At 47.5% G+C, this 11,637-nt stretch overlaps 1 protein-coding gene across 2 annotated transcripts; it reads left to right on the forward strand.

The window, feature by feature from the left end:
- The first annotated feature begins 10,268 nt into the window (after positions 1–10,268).
- On the forward strand, positions 10,269–10,979 carry LOC120110363. 2 transcript variants are annotated; one of them, XM_039125183.1, is made up of 2 exons: positions 10,269–10,627; positions 10,786–10,979. In XM_039125183.1, exons 1-2 carry the CDS (start codon positions 10,344–10,346, stop codon positions 10,913–10,915), a joined length of 414 nt encoding a protein of 137 aa, XP_038981111.1. In that variant the 5' UTR covers positions 10,269–10,343; the 3' UTR covers positions 10,916–10,979. The 2 variants fall into 2 exon arrangements, with proteins under 2 accessions (XP_038981111.1, XP_038981112.1); XM_039125184.1 differs by having other exon boundaries at positions 10,281–10,627; positions 10,806–10,979.
- Positions 10,980–11,637: the final 658 nt, after the last annotated feature.

The raw sequence follows: 11,637 nt of genomic DNA on the forward strand, positions 1-11,637 counted from the left end.
GCCAATTTGATTTAGTCCTCATTGTCATAACTTGTAGCCATGAACTGGTTTTTCCAATGATATTCAAATGACATTTTTTTGCATATAGAAGAACGCATTGAGATAATTTTGTATCAAATATATGAGTATAAAAAGTATATGCAAGTGATGTTAGTTTGATAAGTTGACCATGGTACAAACCTAGTCAATTAACTCCAATACTTGCTCCATCACTCATCAACAACCCACTCCACAAACTCCTTTATATAACATTTGGCAAAATATTATGCACATCCATAAAACAGCCTAGCAAATTTAAAAATTTAGCCCAAAAATATTTAACTGGATTTCGCCAGATTTATCCAAATAAAGAAGAAGAAAATTTACTATAGCACTGGTTGCATTGTGATAAGACTAAAATAATTACATATATTCACTCTCCAACACATATTCTTTCGACTGATTTGCTTTATTCTTATTATAGACTTATAGAATTTTCTATCTCAAATAATTTACATCAAATATGCTTCAACCAAATAAGTTTGTTAATGATAGCAAGATCTCTGTTTTCTGCATGACACATTATTCTTAAATATAAAATATGTAGATAGAAAGTGATAGAAGCTAGGTTTGGCATAAGGGATGATGCGGTAGGCACGAAGGTGTTTGTGGGAGACAAATCTAGGTCTAACCATAAAATCGAACTCAAAAAATCATGCAAAAAGTGATTTACAATTCTAATTGATAAAAATTAATTAATCAATGAGATAATATAAATAATAAAATACAGGAAAGGTATTAATGAATTGGCACCCATTCTATAGCAGCTAGTGTTGTAATGAATCGAGATCGAACTACATTGCTAGATATATTTTGTCATCTATATGCCGATACCAAGTTAACTTATAGGTTTCCAATGCAAGAAATATACGCATCACATAGTGATTATTGTCCCTTACCAAAAAGAATAAATAATTGATTGAATTTACTATCTAATTGTCTAGTCATACAACAATTAATTGTCTAATTGTTGAGTTTTCGTAGAATAACTAATCATCTAGAATTGTTATTGTTGGGGAAAAAAATGGATTGCCCCGAAGCACATGGGCACACCACCGGCACATGACACCAGGCGCCCGACCCCAAGGCGCCCACCTCACGGCGCGCCCGACCTCACGGCGCACCCGAGCTCAAGGTGTCCACCTCACGGTGCGCCCGACCTCAAGACACCCGACCTCGGCATCCCCGACCTTAAAGCCCTGTGGCCCTGCAGCCCTAGTCTCGGCCAAGCCGACCCCGATCGACTTCGACCCTGAAGGAGACCCAGTCAGAGAATGAGGCAAACTCCAGGGCCCCGTCCCGCAATCTCCGCCGGAACGACTGTCAACAATCAATGCACATGGTCTCCACGGATCTCCGGCTTACTCAACAATAAATGCGCATGCTCTCCACGGATCTCCGGCTTACTCAAAATCTCAAGCCATCCACGGCAACCGGTTGACTCACTCAACTCTGTCAAGTCACCCACGGCACTTCGTTAATTCATACGGTCACGCCCAATCATAACGGTAACTCACCTAATTCGCCCAGTCACATCATAGGTAACCCTGTACCCCTCCTATAAAAAAGGAACCTCTCCCTCTGGAGGGGGGATTCTGATCCTAACTCTTAAGCTCCTATACACAGTCCATCTCCTTCTCCAAATAGAGCCCCCTCTGACTTAAGCATCGGAGGGCCGGCGCCGGAAACCCCGACCACCGGCTTTTTGCAGGTTCCCCGAAAGACGGGCTACCGTCCACACCAGAGCTCCTCCTTCTCGGCCAGTGGTCACCCCCAGGTCCAATTTCCAGCACCAGTTGGCGCTAGAGGAAAGGCCCGGGCTGCATCCATGAAGCTAAGGAGCAAAGGAGCCTCCGACGCATCCCAGCGTCCCGCGCTAAGTCCTGAACACTAGTCCAGAACTCGCCGCCAAGACCTCCAGCGGACCCAGTCCCCCCAGTCCAGTCGAAACAATTCAACGTTCTGGTACAGCAAGTTCAAGCTTTGGCCACAGTAGTCCAAGGCCTGCAGCGTGTGGAGGCTCTCCCTACGCCGCCTCCACAGGATGCCCGACCGAGCTTAGATGCCCCAGCCAAGTTTGGGATGCCTCGCCACGTTGACATCGAGTCTGGTCTCGATCTCCATCAAAGACCTCGACTAAGGTCGGGATGCCCCGCTAAGTCGACAGCGAGCCCAAGCTCCATCGACCTCGGAAAGCGTCGCGGGGTCGACAGCGAGCCCGAGCTCCCTCGACCTCGTGCACGGTCCCCCGACTAAGGTCGGGACGCCCCGCTGAGTCGACAAAGAGCCCAAGCTCCCTCGACCTCGAAAACCGTCGCGGGGTCGACAACGAGCCCGAGCTTCCTCAACCTCGTGCACGGTCCCCCGACTAAGGTCGGGACGCCCCCGCTGAATCGACAGTGAGCCCAAGCTCCCTCGACCTCGGAAAGTGTCGCAGAGTCGACAGCGAGCCCAAGCTCTCTCGGCCTCAGGAAGCGTAACCGAGTCGATAGCGGGCTAAGCCTCCCTCGACCTCGCGCGCGATCTTCCGACCAAGCTTGGAATGCTCCATACTGCCAATCTCCAGCTCGATCTTCACCTACCTCAGATTTCTCCAAACAAAGGCCCGGCCAAGTTCGAATGCCGACCTAGGCCAAGATGGCCTGCAACGACGACCTCGAGCTCTGCCCGATGATGTCCCGGCCGGGCTCGAAAATGCTAAATCACTGGCCGTGAACTCAAGTTATGCTTGATGACGCCTCGACCCAGTTCAAGATCAAGGAGCATGCAAGCTCCGACGGCGACTCGACCTCAGCCTACACTATTGAGTCCGAGCTTAAGAACTTAAGAGGTTCTTTCGAAGACCGAGCCCAAGGACTTGGTGAAATTTTTCCGGAAGTCAAGACTAAAGGGCTTACCGGGACCTCTTCAAAGCCGAGCTCAACGACTTGGCGAAATTTCTCCGGAAGTCAAGACTAAAGGGCTTACCGGGACCTCTTCAAAGCCGAGCTCAACGACTTGGCGAAATTTCCTCGGAAGATGAGCCTAAGGGCTTAGCGGGACCTCTTCAGAGCTGAGCCTAACGACTTAGCGAATTCTATCGGAACCTAGGTCTAAAGACTTAGCCGAGCTTAAAGACTTGGAGAAGTTCGCCAAACAAGAACTCAACTCAAGCAATCAAAGATAATAGCTTATTGGTTGCACAAGTGGAAGCACACGATAGAAAATGAAAAAGAAAGTTTTTCATTGATAAAGGTCCGAAGGCTAAGTACAAAATTTGGGTTCGGCCGTACAATAACTGCGAAGGCCAACCTCATTTACAAAAAAGAAGAAAAAGAAGAAGAAACTAAGTCCTAAAAGGCAGCGTGGGAGCATCATCGGCTTCGGGGTCGTCCACAACGATCACCTCGGAAGCTTCAGCAAGAGCTGTCCCTAGATCATCTGCAACGGCCTCAGTGGGGCCCCGTTGACGGCCTCGAGAGCACCTTCGGGCACCTCCTCGGCAGCGCCCACGGCAACCTCTCCAGGAGGAACGCCCTGGGCTATCTCCTCGGCTGCCTCGGCTTCAGCCCCGGCCCCAGGGCTTGCGGGCACACTGTCGATCCTGTCATCGGAGCCTGCATGCTCACCCTCGCCCTCGCCTTCATCCTCGTCCGCAGCAAGCTCCACTCTGGGATGGATACCTTTAAGGTCGAGCTGGGTGCAGTACCGCTGCATCTGCCTTCGGAAGTTCTCGAAACCGCAGATGAATCCATCCACGGCCTCTTCCTCCATTAAATCACGGAACTCTTCTGACTCCTGAAAGAGTTGCACCGCATCTCAGGCCTACTCCAGTGCCCTTTGTTCTCGAGCCTCGAGCTGCTCGATTTTCAGCCGGGCGACCCCCGCCTCATACTCATGACCGGCGATTGTGGAGCGGGCTTCGACCAGACACGCCTCGAAGGCGCGCAGCTCCGACCTCGCCAAAGCATGCGAGGCCTTCTCCTCCTCGAACTGCTCGACCGCCAATCGCCGCTCGGCCTCAGCAGCCTCCATCCTCGCGATGGCCTCCCTTCGCGAGGCCTTGGCCTCGCCAAGCCTCCTCTCTGCCTCCTCCAGCAGTCTTTGGCTCCTCCGGGCCTTATCATGATAGTCAGCCGCCACGAAGATCAACAGATCGACTTCGTGGAGATGCTGTAAAAAAGCGAAGAAAGAGATAAGCAAAGGCCAAGAGTTCGAAAGATTATAAAAGTTAAGGCAAGAAGTCAACTTATCCGGATGGCGGAGCAGTAGGTTTGATCCACAAGACCGCCAAGGTCGGCAGCCTCAAACTCCACTTAGTCGACTGAAAGTAGCGCGCAGCGGAACACCTGGCGCGCAATTTGGGCATCGTGGAGGGCCGAGTCATCCTCATAGACTACCCATTCCGGGCAGAAGGGCCTTCTCTCCGGACGAGCTTCGACCCTTGAAGAGCTCGGAAGGCTGGGTCTCGCCGAGGTCGGCAATGATGAGCTCGGAATCCCGAGACCGCTGCCCGGTTTGGGGCCCGAGCACCACAAATGGATGACCTGGCGGCTCGATCGCTGGGGAACGAGGGCTGGGCAGGCAAGGGCTATAGTATTCCCTGCAGAGCTCGAGCCCGCGCGCTCGGTAGGGGGAACCTCCTTCCAAATAGGGTCGGAAGTCCTGGCCTCAGAGCCCCTCGCCTCGGCGAGAGCAGCGATTGGAGCTGACCTCGCCTCGGCGAGAGCAGCGATTGGAGCTGACCTCGCCTTCTTCCTGGGCTCGAGTGGAGCCCCCCCAGCCTCGACTGTCCTCTTCTTCTACCGGGCATAAAGAACTGAGTCGCTGGTCACCATCCTTGAAATATCTGAAGAAGAAAGGCCCAAGTGTCAGGTCGTCACTAAAAAATGATGGTAAAGAAGAAATAAAGCAAGTAAGACAAAAGACAACAAAACAAAAGAGGAGCAATGCAACTGCTCTTACCTTAGGGGCGCGCCGAGCTCAGGCCAACGTTCACCAAAGCCTCCTTGCTCAGGAGGTCGTTCATAAGAATATTCTCCTCGAGGCCATGAAGAGCATCGAAGATCTTCTGCTCGTCTTCTGAAAGTCTGGGGAGCTTGTTGGCGTCCTTGAGCCGGGGATGCCCCCACCTCGGATCGAACCCCCACGTGTGTTCGGAGGAGAGGAGGAAAAATCTCTCCTTCCACCCACAAATGGAAGAAGGAGCACCTCGGAAGAGTGGCCTACCGCCCCGAAGGGCGAGATAGAGCCATTCCTTGTCCGCCGGGTTGGACTTCAACATAAAACACCGACGGAAAACATTTACCGAGGTCGGCAACCCATGCGCGAGACAGAGGGATAAGAAGCCGACAATGGTCCTCCATAAGTTCGGAGCGAGCTACGTTGGGACGAGCTGATACGCCATCAGGAGCTCATTCACAAACCCATGCAGGGGGAATCGTAGACCGGCCTAAAGTGTCTCTACGTATACCCCAATTCAGCTTGGAGGAGGACTCGTCACTCGGTCCCCCAACCCCGCGGGCTCAAGGCGAAACTCGCTTGGGGGAAAAAACCAGCCGCGGATCAACTCCAACTCCTCCTCGATCAAATCGGATCCGACTTCGTCCGGACCGCGACCCATCCCCAAAAGGAAAACAGAGAAGGAGGAAGACAAAAAAGAAAGAAAGGCAAAAACCCCCTGAGCAAACGTGGGTAGAAGACCTACTATGGGTTCCACCGGAAATGCCGCCGACCAGAAATGGGACACCAAAACAACCGCCGGAAATCGCCTTGAGGCACCGCCGGGAAGAACTGGGCAACGACTGGAAGAAGGAAGAGAAGGGAAATGGAGGAAAGAGAAGGCAACAGCAGCGGCGGCCAAATAAGGGCTTTTAGGGTCAAGTCTGGGGTTTTCATAAACCCTCCTGATGGTCCAGATCGGCAAGACCAGATCCCACCTTATGTCCAGATCGCACCACGTGTCAGCTCTAAGAATCGAAGCGGCGTATCAACCTGGATCGACGCTTTAAAAGCAGAATCGAGGCGCCGTATTGTCGGATCCTAGAGCCTCATCATGAGCCCACGGCCCGGAGCAACCTCGAGAAGCAGAAGGGCGTCGCCTCATCCCCTTGGACCTCCATTAAAGACGCCCCGAAGCGTGCGGAACGGTGGAGCGATTTAAAGCTGCCTGGCCCCACCAACATAATAAAGGCAACTACTTCCTTCGCCCGAGCTTGCAAGCGGCTCGAACTCGGAAGTCGGGGGGTAGTGTTGGGAAAAAAAATGGATTGCTCCGAAGCACATGGGCACATCGCCGGCATGTGACACCAGGCGCCCGACCTCAAGGCGCCTGAGGCGCCTTACCTCAAGGCGTCCGACCTCACGACGCGTCCGACCTCAAGGCGCTCGACCTCACGGCGCGCCCGACCTCAACGCGCCCACCTCACGGCGTGCCCGACCTCAAGACCCCTGACCTCGGCATCCCCGACCTCAGAGCCCTGTCGCCCTGCAGCCCTGGTCTCGGCCAAGCCGACCCCGATCGACTTCGACCCTGAAGGAGACCCGGTCAGAGAACGAGGCAAACTCCTCCACTCTGTCGGGAACCAAGCCTTCCAGGGCCCCGTCCCGCGATCTCCACCTGAACGACTGTCAGCAATCAATGCACATGGTCTCCACGGATCTCTGGCTTACTCAACAATAAATGCGCATGCTCTCCATGGATCTCCGGCTTACTCAAAATCTCAGGCCATCCACGGCAACCGGTTGACTCACTCAACTCCGTCCAGTCACCCACGGCACTTCGTTAATTCACACGGTCACGCCCAATCATGATGGTAACTCACCTAATTCTTTCAGTCACATCACAGGTAACCATGTATCCCTCCTATAAAAGAGGAACCTCTCCCTCTGAAGGAGGATTCTGATCCTGACTCTTAAGCTCCTATACACAGTCCATCTCCTTCTCCAAATAGAGCCCCCTCTGACTTAAGCATCGGAGGGCCGACGCCGGAAACCTCGGCCACTGGCTTTTTGCAGGTCCCCCGGAGAATACAGCCTGCCGATGTACCGTCCGCACCGGAGCTCCTCCTCCTCGGCCAGTGGTCACCCCTAGGTCCAATTTCCAGCAACAATTATCTTATTGTCTAAATTAAATTGTTGCAAATAGTGTTCATTTTTATTTCCATTCTTCATTTTGTTGGGAGGTTGGGAGGCAGAACCATTAGAATTAGGAAGGTTGGTGCATTTTTTAAATCTAAAGATGATGGGCATAGATTTCATGGGAAGTTGTTGTGATAAAACAAAACTGCATCAATGATTTAAAATGAGAGTAAAAGCACAAGTTAATGAATTGCATCACCAACCATCCGTTGGTCGAATAACATAATATCCTACAGATGGAATTATGAACCATACATGAAAACTTTTTTTTTTGGCAGCAGATACTTGAATAACTCTAGTTCTCGGGATGCTCCATTTGAGTTAGGGACATCTTTATCGACTGCTCATAGTGCTGATAAGAAAATCCATTGATTTGAAGCAACTTATGTAATGAGTAATCACAATCCTCCATAGCCTTCTGCAATGTTGGCAACATGGAGGTTGCTAAGTGAATAATGTTTCGTTGCCACCCTTGGCCATTGGATGAATATGGTGGAACTTGGGTGCCATAGAAAAGGGTTGCATCAGTGTGTGATATAAGAATTTAATTAGTTTTAAACTATTACATACTTTAATTTTAGGAAGTATATGGAAGGTATATGGAAGGTATTCCCATAAAAAGAATAAAAAGGAAGTTGCATGTACCTTGGAACATTTTAGAGTAATCTTTGTCAAATTTTGATATTCTGGAAAAAAGTCCTTACCTTCTAATATTCATGTGCATATTGAAAACTTTAAACATATATGAATAATCCGAATATCATATATATAAAGCAGCGGAAATAGGAATGTATACTTCCTGCCATAGTGAATGTCTTTTATCTTTTAAGCTTTTGTCACGCCTCGAGTTCGGTTCATGACACGGCCGTACTATTGCCAAGTTAAGCATACAATAACACGCAGCCTCTTTAAAACTTCAATTACTAAACAACTATGTTCAGGTATTAAAATCCATACATAGCTTCTAAAAACAATATCATCATTTAATATTTTATTATTCCTATAACCCTGAGGCATGTCACGCTCCTTGTTCCTACCATCTCCTATTCATCTGTAAGAACATAAATAAATGGGTGTGAGCTATAAAGCTCAGTAAGTAACAATGCATAATCTTATCAGATCAAGCATAAAATTTTTGTATGCCAATGCACTATTTAAAGAACAAACAGTTGTAATAAAGAAAGCATTTTCCAAATCAAACCAGATGTGAACCTTTTGTCTTTATTCCCTGCTTTAAAATCCGTACTCATCATTATTCTTGCTTTGAAATCCATACTTATCATTATTCATGCTTTGAAATATGTACTATTATTATTCATGCTTTGAAATCTGTGCTTGTAATAAAGTAAACATTTCATATAATCAAATCTTTGCCATAATCAAACTAGTTATAAAACTATGCCTGTCAACTTCATAAATATGATTATGCATCATAAAACTTTTGCCATTTATGCAACATAAAACTTTTGCCATTTATGCAACATAAAACTTTTGCCATTATTCCATACTTTGAAATTCATACTCTCAGATGGTAGTGTAGCTATGGCCGCTCTTATTCCCACGGCAAGGCCTTTACCACTGCAGGGTCATCTTCCAGTTACTATTACCCACTGGCGGGGGTCGTAAAGCCAAGTTACTTTTACCCACTGGCGGGGGTCATATGCCTAGTTACTGTTACCCACTGGCGGGGGTCATACATAGCGATCTGAGAGTTCTTAAAACATATCATGCTTTTCATAAATCTCATTTCATAGAAACATTGGAAAGTGAATAATGGCATCATGCTAAATCAAACTCATGATTATGCTGAAAACTTTATTTTTTCCATGCATCTTTCTACATCATCATAATCATGTGTACATAATATAATAATAATAATAATGATGGATGCTATGTATCCAAAATCATGTAATCATTTGCTAACACATGCTTGATCTTAATTTTGTGAAAACATAAATAATCATATACAAATTCATAATCAAGTAATCACAAGTATTTGATAAAACATAAGATTATATCAGGTACTTTTTCCACAATTCTTATACATAATTCCAATTGCATAAATAATACTTTTTCATCTTATAAAACGTGATACATGATCCATAATAAGATTAAGGCAGGTTACTTACCTTAATTTGCTCACCAAATGCCAATTCTCCAATACCTAGCAAGATCATTAAATTACATGTCACTTGCACATTTAATTTCTATTTATTTATAATCTTAAAGTCATTTACAGCCCATCCTTAGGACTCAATTACAATTTCAGGTCCATAGCCTAATTCAATTTCTGGTTCAGGCCCATGGTCCAATTCAATTTCTGGTTCTGGTCTAATCTACTTCCTGATTCGGATTTGATTAAATTTCTGGTTCAGATCTGGTTCACCTTCTGATTCGGGTCTGACACAATTCCATTTCTAGTTTAGACCCAATTGCCCTCTGGTTCAGGTCTGGGCCCATTTGCATTCAGGCCCGACTTTTAATTAGGTTCTGGATCAGGCCCTTGGCCTAATTCAATTACTGGGCCCAATTGTATTCAGGCCCAGAAACGCAATTAGTTAATTTATAATTAAACCTTATCAGTTCTAATTAATTTAAAGGGAGCCTAGCTTCAAACTATATTCAATTTAATCCCTATATTAAAATTTGAGCTCTTCAGGCTCAGTTAGTTTTGGTATTAAGAACACTGGGCTTGAATCAGGGCCCAGCCCGGCTTCAGGCTTCTAAAGCCAAGTTTATTTGAAGCCCACTCCGGAATCAGGCCCATTTCGGCCCACAGCCATTTTTTTATTTATTTTTCTTTCTTCTTTTCTTTTCCTTCTTTCCTTCTTTTCTTTTCTTTTTCTTTTCTTTTTTTTTCTTTTTCTTTCTTTTTCTTCTCTTCTCCGTTCCCGAAGCTTCCTCCCTCTTCTTTCTTTTCTTCTTCTCTTCCCCTTCTTTCTTCTCCTCCGATCTCCTCCCCCTCCTCTTCTCCTCCTCACTTGAAGCGAGGCGGCTCATGGAGTACTCGGGAGGAGCCGGGTCCGAGGTCGACGGTGCCGGCGGTCGGCCAACATCGCTCGCTACTCGGCCTGTAGCAGCCGATCCCCCCTTCTTCATCATCCTTCTTCTCTTGAGAAAGGAGGAGGGCGGCTCCCCCTCACGGAAGAGGTCGACCGCGACCGGCGGCGCCCACGGTCGAACCCATGGCCGCGCCCGCGGCGGCCGGCTCCCTTCTGTTCCTTGGTGGAAATGGGGTGTCGAGACCACCCTCTCAAAAGGAAGGGGCCTCCGACCCGCCGCAGTTCCGACCGAGGGCCGATGGAGCCTGCAGTTGGAGCCGGGGGCTCCTCCCTCGTTCCCATTGGGGTAGGGGAAGTGACCCACGGCCGTGGCCATCGATGCAGCCATGGCAGCGGCCGAGCTCGCTGCGACCAAAGGAGGGGAGGAAGAGCCTCTGGCCGTCGACGGCTGCGGCTGAGTATGCCAGGTAAACTCTTCCCCTTCCTTCCCTCTTCTTCTTCTTCTTCTTCTTATTTTTATTCTTCCTATTCTTTTTTTTTTCTTTTGTTTTCATTCTTTCCTTTTCCTGTCTTGATCCCTTCTATTTCTTTTTCTCTCTGTCTTGTTGTTTCATGATTAAGCTAGATCTACTTGCATAATACCAGGGAAGAAGAAGTCAGGGACTTACCTAGCTCTGGGACAACTCTATGATGTTCCCTCCGGCGGCTCAGATCTCTACTCTTCCGTTCCTTGTAGCAGGAGAAAAAAGGAGTGAGGGGCAGTGAGAGGTGAGGAATGAAACGTCCGTGAGAAGAGCCCCAGGTTCTTATGGCACTCGGTGGGGAGGGAGAAGAGGGGTGGTGATCATGGTTGTTAGGCAGTTGTAACCGCCGGACAGCTGGCGATTACCGCTTCCATCTTCTTCCCGAAAGGCTACTTGGATTTTCAGATGGGCCAGCCACGTTGGGCTTGGCCCATTAGTCCACTGTGTGTGGGCTGGTCCTCACACTTTAGCATTGAAGTCTCGATCAAGATAACTTAGTAAGAACACTTTAGTGAGAAAAAGAACTTCTGGTCTTTTTCTAATCTTATGGGATGTACTAGTGGATATACACAGACCCTTTTATAGGCAAGACCAAGGATCCTTGATTCTTTATTGTGATAAATATTAGCATTCGATCTATCACATAATACTAACAGACACAATACAGATACGTTGATTTTGATTAACACCACAACTACCTCATAATAATGTGTTTATCAAGAAGGAATGTAGTGTGGGGGCCACCTTAAGGGATAATTATCAATTAAAGTTTACACATATATCTATAAAAATTTGATATTTGCAAAAATCTTTATCATCAATTATTCAACAAGAATATAGAAATTATATAATTTTTTTATATATTATTTGTGTATTTAATCTTGACTTTCTCCTCTTTTGCAAATTGTTTAAATAGAATAGTTATTGGTATTCCAAGTGTTTGCGTACATGCA

Source organism: Phoenix dactylifera, chromosome 4 (genome assembly GCF_009389715.1).
Source record: "Phoenix dactylifera cultivar Barhee BC4 chromosome 4, palm_55x_up_171113_PBpolish2nd_filt_p, whole genome shotgun sequence".
In the NCBI taxonomy this organism is placed as follows: domain Eukaryota; kingdom Viridiplantae; phylum Streptophyta; class Magnoliopsida; order Arecales; family Arecaceae; genus Phoenix; species Phoenix dactylifera.

What these genes read in the sequence shown, in the direction of transcription:
- LOC120110363 (XM_039125183.1), top strand. Translation starts at nt 10,344, where the DNA reads ATGGCCGCGCCCGCGGCGGCCGGCTCCCTTCTGTTCCTTGGTGGAAAT. An exon ending in GCTGCGGCTGAGTATGCCAG is followed by an intron (nt 10,628 to 10,785) that starts GTAAACTCTTCC and finishes TGATTAAGCTAG; the next exon opens with ATCTACTTGCATAATACCAG.